The sequence below is a fragment of the Nuphar pumila genome, chromosome 13, assembly GCF_984573655.1.
Source record: "Nuphar pumila chromosome 13, dmNupPumi1.hap1.1, whole genome shotgun sequence".
In the NCBI taxonomy this organism is placed as follows: Eukaryota; Viridiplantae; Streptophyta; class Magnoliopsida; order Nymphaeales; family Nymphaeaceae; genus Nuphar; species Nuphar pumila.
Window position 1 is genome coordinate 7,147,046 of NC_143261.1, and position 21,249 is coordinate 7,168,294.

General features: G+C 37.4%; 1 protein-coding gene across 1 annotated transcript in view; it reads right to left on the minus strand.

The window, feature by feature from the left end:
• Positions 1-2,697: 2,697 nt before the first annotated feature.
• LOC149817642 (rRNA biogenesis RRP36-like protein) overlaps positions 2,698-21,249 on the minus strand; it is a 34,287-nt gene continuing 15,735 nt past the window's right edge. Inside the window, exons 5-9 of the mRNA XM_089986530.1 lie at positions 19,089-19,143; positions 18,928-19,002; positions 3,357-3,474; positions 3,214-3,260; positions 2,698-3,129 (exon numbers count right to left, since the gene is read on the minus strand). Of these exons, the coding sequence (XP_089842656.1) occupies positions 3,022-3,129; positions 3,214-3,260; positions 3,357-3,474; positions 18,928-19,002; positions 19,089-19,143 (403 nt within the window). The 3' untranslated portion in view covers positions 2,698-3,021. The remainder of the gene's footprint in view (positions 3,130-3,213; positions 3,261-3,356; positions 3,475-18,927; positions 19,003-19,088; positions 19,144-21,249) is intronic.

Sequence of the window (21,249 nt, forward strand, 5' to 3'; positions counted from 1 at the left end):
GTTGTTTAGAAAAAAAATTTATTTCAAAATTTTTAAGTTAATTATTTGGGGTGTTACAACGCAAATCTGCTAGAAATTTGCTTTTGTTTTTCTAAGAGTGGACACCAGACCAGCCCAGGTTAGCTCGACTTGAGGGCCTACCCTGCCAAAAGCCCGATCCGTCCCTTGTTAGGTTTAAGCTCAGCCTAGGATTTATTGGACTGGGTTCGAGACAAGTCAAATCCAACCCTTTGAAAAACTCAGTTGTGATGGTGTTGGGCCAAGCCAAACTCCATTGACACATTACTTTACCTTCCCTGGAACTAAATATATTTATTATAATCAGGTTGGGTTAGTCTCCCACGTCCATTGAACTTTGGACTACTGTGGCAGCCCAAACTTGGCCCATCTGATATGAGGTACCTGATAGGGATGGGAACAGGCGGGATCCAGTATGCCACTTTTATGATTTTGGGCTGTTTTGACTCTATCTGAATCGGTCTTTTCTATATATAGCTGATCCGGATCTGATCCGTTTACATCCCCAGTACCTGACCCAACCCGATGCCTACTTCTACCTTCTTTTTGCCTTGTTTCAAGTGTCTGAAGTTATAATCAACCGGGGCTCCGCTCATCTGACAGGAGCAGTTAGTGCATGTTTCCGTGTAATGGGACATTGCAAGTTCAAAACCCATTGTATACAGGCAATTGAATAACTGTTGTAACAAGGGGGCACCTTAATTCCCCCAACTTATGGAAAAAAAGTTTTATAAGTAACTAGATTAAATGTCAGACTTTGAGATAATAATAGAAAAAAGAAATCTGTCAATTCTTGACAAACTAGAGGCCATCTCAACAGACATGAAAATGTAGTAAGGAATGCAAACTAACTTATGCCTGCATTAGGGAGTAAGTCTGAATTGCTTGTTTCTAAAACGACAAGCCTAGTTTATTTTTTTAATTCAAATTCATGCTAACAAATGTTATCATTCAAAGTTGTGCCTCTTTGTTTTGGATATACTATCCAAGAATTACCCTTTCAATGGGAGGTTTATATCAAAGAAGCAAGCAATCACCTTTCAATTGAAAAAAATACTATGTTACATGTGGTGATCACCTCTCAATTGAAGAAAATAGTATGTTACAAGTGTCGAATTTAGGCAAGAAACTATTAAAAAGGGGAAAACCCATTTTTTCTAATCTCTTGAAATCATGATTACAAGAACACACGTACTATTCCTTCCAAAGGAGGTAAAACGCCATAATCATTGGTACTTTTTAAGGGGATGTGTGTTTTACCTGAAGTGTTTGTTTCATGCCCTTTTTTATGAAAGAAGCTCACTTTCATAGGAAATAGTGTTTCTTTCCTACAAAAGGTGAGACAAACATGTTTATAAGAAATATAGGTGGGACTCACATACTAAATGCAAAAAAACAGCTTTCCTGTCAAAATAGGTTCATAACTCCCCTCCCTGGGGATGCACTTTCCTTCCAAAGTCCCTCTTTCAAAGGAAAGAGGCTTCCCTTGAGCGAGAGTGTAACAAACGCCCCTTAAGGGCCCCTACTTTATAGGGCTTTTCATTGAAAAATGCAGTCTTGGTAGTGAAGTTTGAACTTTTTCTTGCCACTAGTGAAACAAGTGCCAAAATAATGGAGAGAGAAAAGTCCAAGCTGGCAAATATGGTCAAGTTAATCCATACCTTCCCCCATGTGAAAGGATTTTCCATGGGAAAGTGATGATCGCAAGTTTTAAAAAATCCGCGCTCTCTCCTATGGAAGGGCTTCCCTTCCATGAGAGTGAAACAAACGGCCCTTGAGCATTAGACAACAAGAACTTGAAAAATGTCCAACGAACCACAGATCCACCCACATCTGGTCATTTTGTAAATGTCAAAAAACTATGAAGTGCCACAATTTTCAACAAGCCAATGCTCTATCGCCTCTTAAGTTTTGTGTGTGCGTCATCACAGACAGTGCATCAAAGGGTTGGACATCTGACCCATTGGGATAAGAAAAATCCCAACAAAATATGAGAGAGAGAGAGAGGGGTCAATTGTCATGGTCATTTGAAAATGGTTGTCATGAAAGATGAATAATTGAGCAAACCTATGCAATAAAAAAGAAATAAAATGGAAGGAATTGGATTATGAAGGTGGAGATCAAAAGAAGTTGAATAACACAAAAACCTGAATATGCCTATAACACAATTTTCTTTTTTACAAAATATAATAGTGTATAATAATATATCAAAGGCATGCAAAGGGAGCTGTGCATGCACGAATTAAATTGTGGTTGCGAGGAGGCTTGACAAATAACTTGCTTACATCTGTGTATTGCATTAGAGAGGTGCAAGTTCCATTCATGGCTAATTTTAGTTTAATCTGTAAACAAGGGTCAGATGTCCAAACTTTACTACCAATATGAACTTAAGGCAGCCAGGGAGGATTTCACTGAAGAGTTGGAGAACCAGCAAGACAGATGACCCACTTAGGAAACCAGAGATGAGTTATTCAAAGAGTAACCTTATTATTAGTTTCAACAAAACAAAATCATAATTATTTTCAAAAAGTAGGTATCAGTCCATGGTCTGACTAAGCCGATCTAAACACGCTGTAAAATAATAGTAGCTTAAGGTGACAATACATATAATCTAATAAAAATAAGAATCAACTGAAACAGACAGGAGATATTGGGGAAAAAGATTCAGACCTATACACATGGCAGAAGTCTCTTATGAGACTGCTATTTTGGAGGGAAAGATTACAACTCACACATGCCAACAGTCCGTCATGAAGTCTTCCTTTTCAAATAAAACTCCCATTTCATTTCTATCTTGTTTCCAAGGAATTTCTGATTTTTGCGTTCAACTTTTTTCAAATTCCCAATGGTTAACCAACCACTGTTTGGTTCATTTTACCTGGCCTCCATGATTGCAATTGTCAATAGTGCAACAAAAAGCAAAACAAAGCATTTCAGGTAGCCATTTGAACATCTCAATCTCATGCACCGTGTAAAGTTGCTAAGCTTCCATGAAACAGCCTGCTACTGTTCACCCTCATCACCAGGCCGGCGATATGGCATAAACCGATGTTCTTTTGAAGCATTTCGACGCCTCCTCTTTGCCATGAAAGCTTCAAGTTTTCCTGTTGCCTGCACAGCAGAAGGAAAAATAACCAATTAAAAAGAGAAAAGGCAAAAAATTTTGCTCCTTGCATGTTTTATGAAACCACAAACCTTGAGTTCATTATATTTTTCAATCATCCGTTGCTCCCGCACTTGTGCTGCACAATTTTATAGTAAAACTCAGTAAGCACACAGAAGTGCGAAAAAAAAAGTGAATGCACACATGTGAGAGCAGGAGATAGAGAAATGCTGACATTTTTTCAGGTAAAATGGCCGCTTTCCTTGTTTTACAGCTTCCCTTTCCTTTTTCTTGTGTTCTGCTAGTATCTTAGCATCAATTTTGTTTGCTGATCCAGTTTTTAGTTGCTTATCCTGCAGCAGTGAAAATAAAACAAGGGTCATGGCTGTAAAACCCGAAATTTTTATTGTAAAATATTTCAAATTATGCAAATTGGGCCTAGATCCACATTTCGGATCCAGGACCCATAAAGGGGTATTTACGCTTAAATATTTGCGTTATACTAAAATAATGAAGTTATATTAAAATAATATTAATATTAGTAATAAAATAGAAATATACATATATATATATATATATATGTATATATATATTAAGCGAATTCGAGGATCCACAATTGGATCCACTTGGATCCAACTTGCGGATCCATATTGATGGGGGTTAAAATATATGTATAATGTGAAATACAAATTTTATAAAATTTTAATTTTTAAAACTTATCCGAGGATCCACAGTTGGATCCATTCGGATCCAACTTGTGGATCCATATTTGATTTGGGGCCGGGTTACAGGTCTCGGGTCCGGACCCGAGCCGCGCCCCCTGTAACAGCCTTTTTAAGGAAAAGGGCAACCCGATAAGGGTTGCCCGATAAATCCTCAGCAGTTAAAGAAAGGGGGGCAGGAGGGGGGTTACGCAAGGCGTAACCAACCCCCCATCTCGGCATGGAGGGGGCCGATAAAAGGAGTGGAGAGGGGGGTTTTCCCTCTTCACTCGGGCTCCCTCTCTTCACCCGATCTCTTCCCCCATCTATCTCGCCTCTCCCTCTCGTTTTCGTGCGCTCCGGAAAAGAGGTGGTCGCCGGCGAACTTCGGCCACCAACAACCACGACAGCAGCCGTGAGTGGAGCTTTGGCCACCAGCCACCACCGAAGGCCACGGCAGCAGTGAGGAGCGTCAGCCGCGGCCCTACTTTCGCGATTGCCGCCGTTGATCGCCGGAGAAATCTTCAATAAGGTACGGTGCTCCTTGGAATCGGGGTGAGGAATCGAACATAGGTTTGATTCCATGTGGGGGTTTGAGTGTAGGATTTGGGGTTATGTCAACCCTAAACCTAAAACCCCAAATCTATGATTTGGGGGTTTCGGATTTTTCCTGATGAGGGGTTCGAACACGTGTGTGTGTGGAGGGGTTACCGTGAGTAACAAAACAAAAATTTTGTTTTTGGGGTTTTTATCTTTGTTATTTCGGCTGAATGGTTGCTGGAAATCCACCGTGAGGGGAGGATCTGGGGTTTAGGTGCTTGGGGAGCCCCAAACCGTGAACCTTTGGTAGTAAGGTGGTTGTGCTTTTACATACATATCTATTTCAAGTATGCCTTGTGTGGTTCGAAATTTCTTTTGGGGATTTTCGATTATAATGTAGGATCCGTTGGGATTTCTATGTAACTTTTATTTTCAGCCTGTTGTTATGCAAAAATCTATATCTCTTTAATGATTAATTCTCGATGTTTAGCATTTTTTTTGTGAGTTTATTACTTTTCTGTATTTCAATATGCTGCATGTCATAGTGTGGAAAGGGCTAAAGATATTTATGCTTTTTTTTGAGTTTTTGTATCAGATCCTTTGTTTTTTTAGTATAAAACTTATCCTTCATTTTATGCATACAGATTTGATACATTCTTGTTTAACATATCAAATTTAAAAAGAAAATATTTGAATCTGTGTAATGTTCATCATTCAAAGATGATTGTTGTGATATTCTCCTTTGTTGGAATGATGTAAATGACTGTTGGATGTGGGAGATATTTTCTGGGGGTTGATATTTTATGTAGGTAAGGGCGGGCTAAAAGATGAGATTAAATTTTAGAGTACAATGTAACATTGAGTCATTGACTTTGAAATTGGCAGCAGGTTTGTTGAAGCGTGCAATGTTGGAAGTCTTGATGGGTTAGGGGAACCCAGAACTCTTTTTAAGTGTTAATAGAAATAAGTCTGGTCCAGGTGTTGTGTGTGTGAATAAAGCAACAACTTGTTCTATATGTTTGGCTATCTTGTGGAATCGTCAGTCGTATGGTGTAATAGGTATACTGATATATATACACGAGGATAAATGTAAATGATAACATATGAAGACTGTGATTTCTTAGCATGTTCAAGGCTCTATGCTTGGTTGTTGTTGTGCACCGTGCACAAAATCTATGATTCCTCAAGTATTCTCCAGGACAAAGAATTGAAGCTAACAAGTCAGTTGTTGATACAAGACCTTAAATTGATGAATCTGTATCTACATTGGCTCTTAACTGAAGACTTGATGCTGAGTATAGGAATGCGACTCTGCAAGCATATTCCTAGATGCATTAATCCAGTTTTACAGTAAACACAAGTGCACTGAACATTGTGCATGCCCGGGGGAGTTGATCTCTCTCTCTCTCTCTTATGCAGGTTTTCTTTCTCTTCCATCATTATCCGGCCATAGCTCAACAAGAAAGTGGCCTAGATGGTTCTTTGCATGCTGATATGGCATCCTAGGTTCTAACCATTTTTCCTGCTACCTTGTGGTAGTAATACCCAGGTTAATTGATCCATCCTGGTTATTTCCAGGCCAACCAGAGAGACAGAGTGGTAGGGGCTGTGCTAGTGAAGAAAAATAAAAAGATGATAGTGTTGTGTTGTTATTGGTGAAGATGATGATGACAAATGGACAAGATGATAATAACATTGAGAATTAGAAGGCAATTGTAAATAAACTATAAGTCATTTTATGTATAGAAATTCTTTTATAAGTGTTCATTTGACTACAGTAGTCTTAATCAATGGCTTTATACTCAGTGTCAATATTAAAGAAAAACTATTATGCTTGCATTGCATTTTTGGCTGCTTGCAGTACTGTTTCCAACCATGCATCTCTTTCACAACAAATTAAGTAGTTGTAAAATACTCTCTTGGAACTTACTTGGAAGCATACCTCTTAGCATACTAAAGTCAAAGTTTTCAGAAATACTAGCTAATCGTGTTAGACCTGGCTCCTTGCATACAAGTGAATGAAAATGCTAATATGCTTAGACTTGATTTGTTATGCTTGATTTGGATATCGTTGTCTAGTTGTTTTCATGGGCATGAGCAATCATGAAACTAATGCTTTATTGCTTGAATCTACATGCATGGGTGTTCACATGATATAATAAAATTAATCAAGGAATGACAACATACATTTTGGTATAAATATGTGAATCCTTGCACATGAATCTTTGAAACCATGCTTGTGAGTGTTGTTGTTTCATGTCCATGGTTATATTGGCACATATGGATGTGCATTTGGAAACACTTGCCGTGAAGGTTTATGCTTTCACTTGACTGTTATGATTATGGTACGCATGAGTGTGAGCCTGAAAAAGTTATTAGTAATTCTTCTTGAACATGTATGCTGGATTTATATGTGAAATGGTACATGTACACTCATACACTTAAAGAAACCATGGATTGGTTAATACCCATATGTGATGTAGGTAACACACATATTGAAAATGCATATGAATGAATTATGACATGCATATGTTTGGGTTTATATTTGCATGAATATATATGCTGTTTGGCATTTTGGCTTAGTGTTATGAATGAAACACTACTTGGTTTTATTATGTGATGCATCGATGGCCTAAATGGACCATCATCGGCCTGGAGAGCCGTGGGTTTGGCGTGTTTTCACATATGTTTTTCTATGCATCACTTAAACCACATAAGATGGTTTGGCACATCATTACACTGTTCTAGTGGTTTGTACGGGCTGGAGTCCCGAATGGGTCCCGGCAAGGGAGGATGCGGGGTTTTCACTTTACTTTTGCATCTGTGTTGCAAACTTAAAGAATAGAATTAAATCAAAATATAATTAATAAGAACAGTGTAATATACTTTCTGGGATATCTCATCTGGAGTATGAGAATCTTAGATATCTGGTCTTGGGGAGACTGTGAGGATACAAAAACTTCGTGTGCGTTGTTGCCCCTGAACCCGATATTGAGGTTCTTCTCCTGGCCACGGTTTTAGGGAGAGTCCGCCACTTTACCCGGGAGTGGTGTGTTAGTCACAGCTGTGAGTTTATGGTACCAAGGAAGTGGCACTTGTGGGCGTGGGGTGTCCCTTGTGTCCCCGACATTAGATGTGGAGGTCTAATGTTTCGATGGATGGTGTTGTTTCCTGATATCGGTCGAGGGCTAAGTTGGAACCCAGTAATAAAATACAAATTGTGTGTTAAGCTACCCTGGGAACCTACTTGACCTCGGGGTTTGTACCCGTTTGGTGTATCCGCGGGCCACAGTAATTAAAAAGAGAAACTTAAAGATGTGTGCATTTAATAGGGCATGCATATGGAAAGATGGAACTTAAATGAAAGATAACAGAAGAAATCATGTATTGCACCTAATCATAATTTTTCTGTTATGCATTAGATCATGCATGTTTGACTCATTCTTGATATCATGACATCATTTGTTGGTAGCATATGACTTACTTTGTGAAATCATGCTGAAAGGTTTGATCATTTAGTTATTGATATATGACACTGTTTACTGTTCTTGACTGGTGAGTAAATGCAATTATTGGTAGTTATGGATATTTAAATGTTGCAAATTTTATATCTATACTCACTCAAATCACTGCATGAAATCTTATCCATGTTCTTTCTCTCACCTGGTTTCTTTAGAAGTAGCTGTGCTCAGAATTTCGGTTCTGACACCCTACTTTGTTGGTTTTTCACAGGAAATGGTGAACAGTGAAGTTGGATATGCGTCTGGGAATGGATGAGTTATACTTGGGCTTGTCAGCTTCAGTAGAGGATATATTGGCTCTTTCTTTTGTCTTTTAGTTCTTTTAATTTCTGCAATTGTTACTTTACTTTCAATTGAAGAAAACCTTGTCTTTGAAATTTTCTTACTCATTAATAAAAAAGGTTTTAGTTGGTTGATATGGATGATAATTGCAACTTCGTTTGTGGTGGATAGGCTATCCAATGGAAAGTGGAACTGTGAGGACCCCAGATCTCTGGGAAGGTTTCCGCGACTCTTAGAAAAAAAATAAAAAATATTCCGCATTTTTTAAAGGGTATGGATTGGGGTCGTTACAATGGCATTGAAAATATCAAGGAGCAGAAACAGTTAAACAACAACAAATCTCCGTATCTTCCATAAGATCAAAAATAAACAAGAGGCGGACATCATACAGCTGCATGCAATTTTTAGCTAGAACGAAAATGATGCAGTTTAAATTCGAATAATGCAGTTAAAATGTTGTTTTCTTTTTCCCTTATTTAACAGAGCGCAGCCTCTTTCTTATGTTACGTGGGTAAAGTGTTCATTTCATGCAACAATATTTTTGATAACCGATGTCTAGTTCAGGTCTCATTAAAATTTAATGGTTATTTCATGAATGTCACGACAATAAATAAATTTTGTTAAGTCAGAATGACAAGCAGAAACAATGTGAGATTATAGGGGCGCTTTCAAAATTGCTCATCTGCTTTAGTTTAGGTTTTGATTTGATACCTTAGTTCCTATTAGGTGTATGGATATGATTCTGATTAGTTTAGGATTTGATTTGATACCTTAGTTTCTATTAGGTGTACAGATATGATTCTGATTTAACAGCAATAGTAAAAAAAATGGCAATATCATTAGAAATAAAAGATTCTTAGCTTTAGGGCATTTTGTTTCATGGGAATTTCATTTTCACATTGCACATACATAGGAAATTGGAACTGTATGAAAATGGACAACATGATCTTGAGATTTCATGCATGTAGATCATTCTGAGAACGCACATCAGAAACATAGTCTCATAGTGCAGCATGGATGGTAAGCAGTTTTTCAATTTTGCGGCTTAATTTTTAAACTTGAGACACTTACAAGCACAAGGCTTAGTCACAAAACAACTTAAAAAAGCAACAATGAATACAAACTAAATTGCATTCAACTTCATTACAAATGATGAGGCAAACACAAACAGTGCTAAGAAAGAGGCTAAAAAGAGAAGAATGAATTGCTTGTGAAAAGATTTTCCCAAATCATGAATTCTTTTGGATGAGAAGAACAGAATCAAATTTAAGAAAAGTCTTTTTACCTATTACTCCATTATTCAGAAGAAGCATTTGAGATTTATGGTGGCCATTTTTATGCACTTCTAAGGATCCATGAGATACAAATTATTTCATGTTATTAGTACCCTTTTATTTTGTTTCGTCATTGTAAGTGTATTTTTTCATGAGCTTTGCAAAGTTAGACCTTGACAGAAAGGAAAAGTGATGGGACGAGTGACTGATAGCACATAGAAGGCACCAAAAACTTGCCACTCACTAGCCCCATATCTCCTTCCCTCTATCTCCGTTCCCCTGGAAAAGCAACATCAATTCTTCTCCATTGACTATTCAGTTGACGAGTTTATCCTTGATCTTGTTCCCCAACCCTTGCCCTACTTTCTCTAATCCCAGAAATGCAGGACTGGCATTGGATAAAGAGTGAGAAAGAACTGTTTTCTAAGAAATGGCAACTAGGGTTAGATTTGAAAGAATGAAACCCTAATCTACGATGAGAGAAGAGAAGAGAGGGAGAGAGAAATTTCCAGCTGAAAGGAGGGTTCAGTCGATCGTGACTGCCCTCTCATTCTATTTAACATAAAGTGTAAACATTAGGGTACGAAAATACCCTTTTACAAAATAATAATTTACAATACATGAACTGGATCTGGACCTGATCCATTATACAAATGGATCGGGTCAGACATACAATGAAGATAACTATGGAGGTCGTGGCATACTTTCAACACCCAATGTTCAGGGACAAAGACCCATTCCCACCTGTTTCCTGTGCAACAAGAAAGTATGCCACGACCTCCATAGTTATTTCTCCCTTGTCCTCCTTTTCCTCGAAAAGAATTTCCTCTACCTTGACCATAACTCATTCCCATAGCCAGCACATCTTGTGTTCCGGAATTCTCATGAAAAGCTTCAGAGGAACCTTTCAGATTCATCTCATATTGCAGCAGTTTTGCACGAAGATCTTCAAACTTTGGAAGTTCTGGTAAACATAGTAAGGTTGTCGTCATAACATGATAATCTGGCCCCAATCCACTCAAGGTTTGTTGTACTTTATCTTTTTCACTGACGAGACACCCAACAACCGCCAACTGATCTGTGGTGCCTTTCATTTTATTCAGGTATTCCATAATAGACATGGAATCTTTCTTCAGCATTTGAAATTCTCGCTTAAGAAACATAATTCTTGCCTCAGAAATTTGTGAATATGTTTGAACTAACATATCCCACAGTTCATTTGCCGAACAATCATCAGGAAGAGCAATAAGGACCTCCTGTGAAAGAGTTGAAGTGATATATGCCACTAGCGATTGATCTCTCTTCATTCAAGCAACATATTCTGGATTCTTGTGAAAAACAACAGATTGTTCGCCTTTATCATCCACCTTTTCTTGCGAAAGAAATTCTGGAGGCGGTGGGACCGATCCATCCAGATGACCAGAAAGGTCCTGACTTTTTATAAACGGAATAATCTGTCTTTTCCAGGTCAAGAAATTACAGTTATTCAATTTTTCAGAGACTTGTTGACCAAGAAAACTTGAGGACAGGAATGATTGCCCGTGAGTAAATTCCATTTGATGAATATGCTTGAACTGACACTTAGGTATGAAGAACAAAGAACTCGGCTAACAGAAAAAGACAGATAAGATATGACAGATGGCTAACAATGATTAGCAGTGATTAGCAGGAAAAACAGCAGAAAGGAAAAGGAAATCACAGATCAAGAGATTAACAATGGTTAGCAGGGATTAAACCACAGATCAAGAGATTAAATGTAGGAAAAACAGCAGGAAAACAGCAGGGATTAAACCTGATGAACCTGATTTCACAAAGAAGCAATCACGGCTGAAAAGAAAACACAGATTGATGCTGTAACACACGGCTGAAAGAAATCACAGATTTTCTTCACATAGATTTTCTTCACACAGATTCACGCTAGGTATTTGAGGGCCACAATACCACACAGATTCACAGAGATTTACCACACAGATTCAAATCACGGCACACAGATTCACGCTGGGATTCACGGCTGATAAGTTCACTCTGCTGACGCTGGTGGATTCACGCTGGGATTGGCTCACGCAGACTCAGGCTGGGTTTTCTTCACGCAGATGGGCTTTCTTCACGCAGGCTGGGCTTTCTTTCTTCACGCAGGCTGAAATCACGCTGATTCACGACCAGACATTCTTCACTGGGTATTTACGCTGGGTATTCACACCCATATTCATGCAGATAGCTGATGCAGATCCACGCTGATGCACACGCTGTGCTTTCTTCACGCAGATCCACGCCTTGCTTTCTTCACACAGATTCACGCAGATCCACGCCCTGCTCTGATACCATGAAAGAATGAAACCCTAATCTACGATGAGAGAAGAGAAGAGAGGGAGAGAGAAATTTCCAGCTGAAAGGAGGGTTCAGTCGATCGTGACTGCCCTCTCATTCTATTTAACATAAAGTGTAAACATTAGGGTACGAAAATACCCTTTTACAAAATAATAATTTACAATACATGAACTGGATCTGGACCTGATCCATTATACAAATGGATTGGGTCAGACATACAATGAAGATAATAATGTCTTCTTTTCAAGATTGACCTACCAGCACAGTACTGTGGTCCATGCCCACCTATTCCCTACTTGGTGTTGGCACTAGCACTTGTGGAACTGACATTTGAGATAGTTCTACCCAATGTTGTCTGTATCGTATCGATGCAAGGGCACAGTACGATACACACTCGTATCTCGATACGGGTGTGTATCGTATGTATTGTATGATACAGGGCCATACCGTATTGCATGGTATGGTAACAGCGGACTTTAAAAAGGGCAAAATAGGGGTTTTAAGTTTTTGGGTTTTAAAGGGTTTTTGAGGGCCGAAACCCTCATTCGTGTAGAACATATTAGAGAGCTTCCCGCACACCCTAGGAGTCGTGAGACCGTTTTGGGGGCTGATCTTTGTGTTAGGAAAAAGGTTTTTGTGATTTCGTCAAGTAAGAGTGAATTTCCACCATTTTTTCACCCAAAGAAGTGGGTTAAGGTAAAAAAAACATTCAATGGATAAATGTGAAGGGATCTCAAGACGTAGATGACAAAGACCTCCACGTATATTGGGGATGATTTGAATGTCAAAGAAGGAAAAGAAGAAGAACAAGAAGAAGATAACGATGATGATGATTGGTTATATACTTCTTAAAAACTTGGTTATGTATTGTAATTTGTAGCTGTTAAGTATTCATAAACTTGTTTTTTTTTTGTTTTTTGATGAATCTTGTGGCATGTTCTTAATTGAAGATAATACTATTTTGCATTGTTCTTGTGAGATTTGATGATTGATGATGTGTTATGTAGTTCATAGAGACATAAATGCTTCACATGTGTTTTTATGGTTGCATTTTGTGCATTTCATCATTCTTTTTTTGTGTTATGATTTTTTAGAATTTTTGTTATTTTTTCTAATTTTTTATGATTTTTTTTAGAATTTTTTTTTTCAAAATTTAGGATTTTTTACGTTAGGATACAATACATATCTTATTTTGGGCCCGACCGATATGGGTTACGATACAATACGTACAACCTTGGCTCTACCAACCAAGAAAGTTAGCCCCTATAGGTAGAAGTAGAACAATGATAGAAAGCAGCCTTGATAGGAGTTGGATTCTAATACTTTTCCACCATTACATGTGTTTGGAATTAATAGATGCATTTCAATTAGGTTTTGGAAGTGGATACTATAGATTGTGCCTTGATCCTTCATTTTCTCCTTTGTCCAGGAGACGACTGAGCAAGAGTCCATTTTCATTTTCACAAAGTTCCTTGGATATTCCAAATGGGACAATAAAAAATAAATCATGAAAAACAACTACCAAAGGAACTATCAGAAATTGTGGACCTGCATTTGTTGGGAGATTCAAACTTCCCCAATGAGAAAGTGGGGCAAGAGTAATCCGCACAACATAAGACTTTAAAAAAGGAAAAAAAAGTACTTTGAGTAGGTTAAGTGTTAAGCAGGAAGAATGAATGCCACCTCTAAAGCACAACAAGGCATCACCATCATCTACTTTGACCAACAAACAAGAAACTCCACTTGGTTAGGATGGAGGAGTCTAAACGAACTAAATCTCAGTACCTTCATTCAGACAAGCTGGAGAATTCATCTTCCACTTGTCCTTAGCAACATAAAACAAGTATGCCCAAATAAGAAGTCTTTCAACACTTCTGCAACATTATCTTTTTCTTCTTTAGCATCATATCCACAACACTAAAAGCAAAAAGTCATCCACATAGACCTTTTGCCTGGTTATACCTCTGCCTATGTGCCTGACAAACATGGATGGGACTGCAATGTTGTGAGATCATTGAGTGTGTGACAGTGAACGACTAGCTACTATGTAGGATCTGCAGTTCTTGGGTTAGATATTTCCTTATAAGAAGCTCCTCTCCAAAAGCTATTGCTGGTACTAGCGAGACCTAATATGAAAATCAAAGCATTTAGCCAGCCACTCATATCTTCCTATATAACTTCCAACCAAATAGTCAAAGCCTATATGAACGAATGCACTTGACTATTAGGTTGAATTCATATAATATATGCTCCTTTCATCTCAGCTTTCCAACTTGCTATTTGCAGTGCATTGGTTGGTAAATCCCACTTCACCACAAAACTAATTATTATATATCGACAAGGTGCAACTCAAAACCAGAGCAGAAAACCTCTCACTGTGAAAATTTGGGATTTAGGATGAAATGCCCGATACCTAACTTGCAACCTGAGTCGCATAGACTCATCATTTAGGTCACTGCACCCTGTCGATGCGACGCAACGCGGGTGTGACACACGGTGCGGCAAATATCAAAATTTGCCGCAACAGGTGCGGTCAAATATCCCTGGCTGTGATCAACCCGTATCCAAGGTTATATTTGTCCAAAAAAATTAAAATGGGGGGTTTAGGGCACGATCCTCCCCCCCTCCCCAACTCCTCCTCCTCTCTTCTTCCGACAGCGGTAACGACAACAACGACGATGAAATAGGTACATCTTTTTCTTTGTTCCACTTCTTCCTCCTCTCTTTCTTGTTCTTCTTCCTTCTTCTCCTCCTGTCTTTTCTTCCTTCCCCGCCTCCTCGTCCTCCGGTCTTTGTTCTTCTCCATCTCCTCATGTCTTTCTTGTTCTTTTTTCTCCTCCTGCCTCCGCCACCTCCTCTTTTCTTTCTTCTTCTTATTCCTTTTCCTCCTTTCTCCTCCTCTTCTCTTTCTTCTTCTACCTTCTCCGGCTCCTCCTCTCTTCTTCTTGTTCCTTCTCCTCCTCCTCCTCCTCCTTTGTAATATCTCGTAATTTTCTAAAACTTTTTTTTACAATTAATAATGATTCATGCAACTTTGGTGTAAAATAATAATATAATATTATTTGAATATGTATAGAAGGTTGGCGCAGGCTATGGACCCTAGTTGGATTGTGGACCCAGTGAATGGGATCCATGGTCCATAGGCTATTTAGAGTTTTAAAATTTTAAAACCCATTTAAGTAAATTTTATCAAAAAAAAATTATATCAAGTAAACTTGTAATTAGAAAAGGTATATTTCCTAAATTCTTTTTTTATAAGGGATGTCTCCTCTCTAACAAAAGAAAAGGGCATCTCCCCTTTTATATAAGTGGGCGTGACTCCTCTCTCTCAAAACAAAAGACTTGATTTGAGAGAGAGGGCAGAGAGAGAGAGAGAACAAGAGGGGGTAACAAGAGAAAGAAAGTGAGGGCAACTATAGAGAGAGAGAGAGAGGGCGGTGAAGGAGAGGTTCACATTGGATTTTAGAAAAAAAAAGTTTGTTTGAGAGATGCTCTCCTTAGGGTTCAAATTCAAAAACATAAAAACTCTATTTGATAGGGATTGGAATGGGTTTTAGGATTCACGCAAAAATTCTATATTCCCCCTGTATGTTGTTTGTTATTTTACTGAGAACAGGTACAATTTAATTGTTTCTATGTATTGCGTTGCTCCTGCAAATCTGGATATACTGTGTGTTGGGATTTTCACGCATATCATTAGGTTGTTTGCTTGTGTTTTGTTTTTTTTGTTAGCTATGTATATTTGCTGTTATGCAAACCTGTATATGTAGAGGTATATGCGTTTCCTCTAAAAAGCCTATGTACCTGAGTCAATGCTGCTGCATATTTACATACAATTTTCATGATGTATGTGTTTTAATGGTGAAGAGGTAAGTGTGTGTGTTTTTGCGCACATGTATATGTTGTTTTGGATGATGCCATGTACATGCAGTTTTTAAGGATGCCTATGTACATGTGGTTTTGGTAATACTTATGTACATGTGAGTCTGTTGATGCTTATGTCCATGTGTTCTTTTTATAAATCTGTATTTTATGAGTTTTGACATCAGATTAAAAATATGTAGTTTGATGTGGGTGCTAGTGGATTCAAATCCATATATTTTTCTTGAGCTTTGACAGTAGATTCAAAATCTGTATTTTCTGTGTGTTGCTATTAGATTTGAAATCTGTGTTTTGATGCTTGAAAAAAATCAGTATTCAGATGCTTGAATATATATATAAAGAACTGTTTCAGCAGCACATTTTGGAAACTTTGTAATAAAACTTAATAAAATCTGATTTCTTTTATTAACATAAATCTGGATTTAATTGCATGAACTTGAGATCTTGCTTAAAGCACGATTTAAATCTGTACTTGATTATAAAAATCTGAGTTTATCTTGCTTAATTAAGTCTGGTTTTAGATTGAATAAAAATCCAGGTTTTTATTTGACAAGTCTGAATTTAATTAAGAAAAAAAAATCTGATTTCTCGTGAAGCAATTTGAATCTGAGATTTAAATTGAATAAATCGGGTCTAGATTGAAGCATATTAAGTCTGGATTTTTAGTTCAATTAAATCTGGGTTTTTATTTGATTATGCATCTGATTTCTTGTAGCCACAAACATGCACAAGTATGCATTTCAGATGAGATTAATGTGAATACAAATTGGTATTCTCTTGTTCACGTGAGTTTGGTGTTCACTTAAATTTGTATTGTTATTTAAGTGTATTAAATTGTATAGTGGTTATGATTGAACCACTTGTAAGGCTTTGGAGGCCATATGCTTGTAAGTTCTTAAAATAATAAATTGTGAAATGCATTGATATGTTGATTTATAATGCTTCTGACAATGTGGCACAAGTATTACACTGTTATAATCGACGGGGGTAAAGGCCCGATCGGATAATGCATGTTGATTTGCATATTGTTCTTGTGTGAAGAACCCTTAATAATTTAATAATGGTATAAGATACCCAAACAGTGTAATTTATTTTTCTTCCTTAATTGCCCTCTGAAATGGTGGGGCCTTTGGATGGCGGTCATGGGGGACCATGAGGATATTGAACGTCGTGTGTATTGTTTACCCCAAGAACCCGATGAGTGGTTCGTGTTTCTATCCACGGTTGTAGGAAACTTTCACAATTTTGCCTAAGAGTGGTGTTGTCTAACTCGGCTGAAGTTATTGGTATACCAAGAAAGTGGCATCAAAGGATGATAATGCCCTTGTTGTCCCAACATTAGGTGATGATTACTAATGTTTCGACTTAGGATGATGATTCTCAATACTAGTCGAAGGACATGTGTGGGACCTAGTTAATAAAATACAATTGTGTGATTGAGATATACAATTAGGGCTGCCTTAGATCTTGAGATTTGACTCGTTTTTAGTATCTACAGGTTTTATATAAGATGAAACTTAAATGTGTTGCATTAAGTATGAACATGCATTCAAAAGCAATGATTAACAATAAGACAAAAAACCACTCATGAAATCTGCATTGATTAAGCTTTGGTCCATGCATTCACTTTGGTTTATGTAACATGCAAATTGTGATTTCCTGAAATTAAATTGGTCCATATTACAAGCCTATAAAAAAGTGTGAATTATGAGTTAAAACCCTTTTAAACTTATGTTTGATTTAATGTATGCTTCTTTTCTTACTGCTGGATTTTGAGAGGATCTCGTACGAGAACTTCGGTTCTTACCCGTTTTTAAAAACCTTTTTCATGTGTTAAGACTTAGTCTTAACTAAGCAAAGTGATGGAGGGACCGGCTTGATAGAGAGGACGACAATTTATGATTTAGGTGGCCCGGATTCTAACTGTTATAGGAGTTGACTGTTTCTTTTGGAATTGATTAAACTTTAAATTGGGTTATTAAGTTAAATACATTGAATTTAAATTTATGACTTGAATAAATTTATGTTTTTGAATGGATGTTGGTTTGGCGAATATAAAATCTGTAATGTGCCCCAAATCCATGGGTTGTCTTTCCGCAATGATTTAAAATATGTATTCGTTTAAAAAAAAACAAAAAAATTCTGCATTTTTTTGAGTCAGCTTGGGGACGTTACATCCTTCCTCCTCTGCCTCCTCCACTCTTTCTTCTTATTCTTCCTTCTCCTCCTCTGCCTCCTCCACTCTTTCTTCTTATTCTTCCTTCTCCTCCTCCTCCTCCCCTTCTCTTTCTTCTTCTTCATTTTCATCATCTCCTTGTTGGTGCAAGGGCTTAACTGAGCATACTCTTTCTTCTTATGATGAACTTGAATATAAAGCATACAATTATTAGGATCATTACCTCACCGTCATATACATTGTGTATGATATACTTTTGATATGCAATTATCCATTGTTTGTTTCTTTTATTAGTATAATTTAATTCTTTTCTGCTTGACTTGTTTGATTGTTTCATGTTTTCTTAATTCACTTAGTGTAGCCATAATATATTTAGGTTGATTTAATTGCGGTGTTATCTTTTATTGACGAGAAATAACAATTGTAGATTGTTAATTTGATTTGCTGCATGAATTTATACATGATGAATTGATGATATGATAATTGTTTTTATTTTATTAGTGTTAACTTAAAAATGTTAAAAATTATATATATATATATACTCCTCGCACCCCCGTACCCAAGTTTTTTTAAAGTGTCACATTTACACCCGCATCTATGTGACACAACTTGCAACAGACGCACATTCATGTGAAATCATGCGCAACACCCACTAGAATCTCCTGTATTAATTTCAAAGTCAAGCTTTCATAAGGGACCCGTGTCCCCTGATGGAGAACTAAGCATCTTTCTCCATTCTACTTTATAAATTCATCTTTTCTCTACGATACACAAGATTATGACAATGGAAAGCTCCAGTTCAGGTTGAGGTTTCAATAACAAAAATAAAATCCGTTTATCTAAATGTAACCTTCAGCCCATTATCATCTATTAGAAAGAACTTCTTAACAAAGTATCAAGGTGATGTTTTACTTGCAGCACCCAAGACTAAGCGGAAGAGAAAAAGATCCATCAAATAAGCTGGACAGCCATTAAAAAATAGTAAAATAGCATCAACAATAGACATCAAGAAACTAAGATAAAGACAGATGTCACTCTCTGATCCTTCTGCAGGTAGCACAAACAAGCTAAAATATAATTTTAGAATTATCCAAATACTTACTATCCAAGAGATGTGTTTTTTCAATTCCTGGATGGATTTTGGGTCCTTTGACTTCTTGAGCATCTTCTGCAGCTTCTGATTAACAATCATAGTGATTGTAAAAAATAATGAACTTGTAAGTAATACAAGTTTCATCCTTTTGATGTCATATGAAGGCTTACCTCTTGTTCTTTAGGAAGTTCCTCCTCAAACAGGAAACCATACCGTTTTCTGAACCTGTTCAACCATCAGAAGTGAACAACTTAATAAGTACGCCGCATAAACTCCTACCAGTCATATTACTGCAGAAGTTTTAACATTATTTAAAGGAAATATCATTAAGTGATAAACGAAGGCAACAAGGAGTCACTGAAACATAATGCGACACAATGATGCGACATTGAAATAACCCCTAATCTAGCAGAACCAATGCATGATAAATGCAAATCAGGCCACTTGAACATTGCAGATATAAAAATAATAATTTAAATATGAGGACAAATATTAATAATTTTGCATCAATGCCCTTGAAAATCTGCAGTTCCTCCCCAAAGCAAAACAAAGCACCATTTCGAGATGAAACTCCATTTTTTGCTCTTCCAAAACTCTGGATCAAATAAGCAGATCCCTGATGCAGGAATCTGGTTCAACTTTATCATCGGATCAGTCCAAACATGTTCAAAAAGAGATACATCTCCGGTCACATCATTGTGCGTGTGTGCACACACACACAAGGGTGGTCAATGAAATGAAACAATACTAATACAATAGAATGCCAAGAGGCTACAAGAGAGCACAATTAATAGTCATTAATGGGCCAATCACAATCTCAACAAAGGAGATAATCACTAGACACAAGTCACAAAGAAAACAACTTAAAAATATAAAATGTATTGAACCACAACAATGAAAAGACATCATTCACGATTGGATCCAGACCCAACTTATCATTAATGGCATGTTGTAATATTTGTATAACATGTAATGGGTATTTTCGTACCCTAATCACTGTACAAAAGCCTACTTAATGAGAAGCAAAACGCGCAGACCTGTATTAGGTTTTCTCTGCAGCCCTCAGAGTCTCTCTCTCCTCGTTCGCTGCTTTCTTTCATGGTATCAGAGCAACAGGTTCCAGGTTCTCTCTTTAACGTCTTCCTCCACGGTAATCCTTTCATTAACAGATCCAGGTTCTCTCCTCCCTCGTTGCTTCCCTATATCTAAGGTATTCTGTTTTTTTTCTCCTATCTCTAAGGTCTACATCTCGTCAATCCCTTTTCACTTTTAATCGTCACCCACCATTAATCATCATCCTCTTTCCTTTAATCGTCATCAGAGTCTGCACCTTCTCTATTTTGCATTTACTTTTCCCTTTCACGCTGTTTGACGTGATTCCATATGGTCACGCAAGACCAAATTCTTGTGTGACTTCATAAATTGTTCCTCATCTTCTTCAGAAAAGTAAGGACAAATTCAGATTTCTTTTCTTTACATTTTAGAATATCGTTTCATCCAAAAATCAGATTCAGCGCTTTGCATCTTTCAAAAAAAAAAACACATTATATCCAAATAACGTGTTTCTGTTTTGCTTCTCATTAACTGATCTTTATTCAGATCAGTTTACTGCATAACTTTGTTTTCTGACTCGGGTCTGCTGTAAAAAAAAAAGGCAGCCAAGTTCTGAGTTTTCTGAAATTTCGTATTGGTTATGACCTTTGTTTCTGACTATTTTTGTTCTACTCCAATATTCTTTTCCTTCTACCTTCAATTACCTATGGATTCTTTTTCTTTTTCTCAATTTGTACTTTCTTCCAACTTTCTTAGCCAACTTGTGTCAGAAAAACTGAATAACTCCAATTTTCTTACATGGAAAAGACAAATCATCTCATTCATAAGAAGTCAGGATCTTTCTGGGTATCTAGATGGCTCTGTTTATGTTCCTCCAGAGTTCATATCACAAGATGGCAAGACCGGGGAGGGTGACACTTCCATTACTTTCGTCAGAAATCCAGAATATATATCCTAGATGAAACGAGATCAGGCTTTGGTTGCCTACATCATTTTCACCCTGTCACAGGAGGTGCTTGTGGCAATCCCCGATGACTGCACAACTATGCAGTTATGGCATCGTCTCGCTCAGCAGTTTCTCAGGCAAGAGTTTTATTTTTAAAGAAAGAATTTCAAATGCTGAGAAAGGACTCCATGACTCTCATGGAGTACTTAAACAAAATGAAAACCATCACAGATCATTTTGCTATAGTGGGATGCGCGGTTAACGACAAAGATATGGTGCAACAAACCTTGAACGGGTTGGGACCCGATTATCATATGATGGTTACTTCCTTT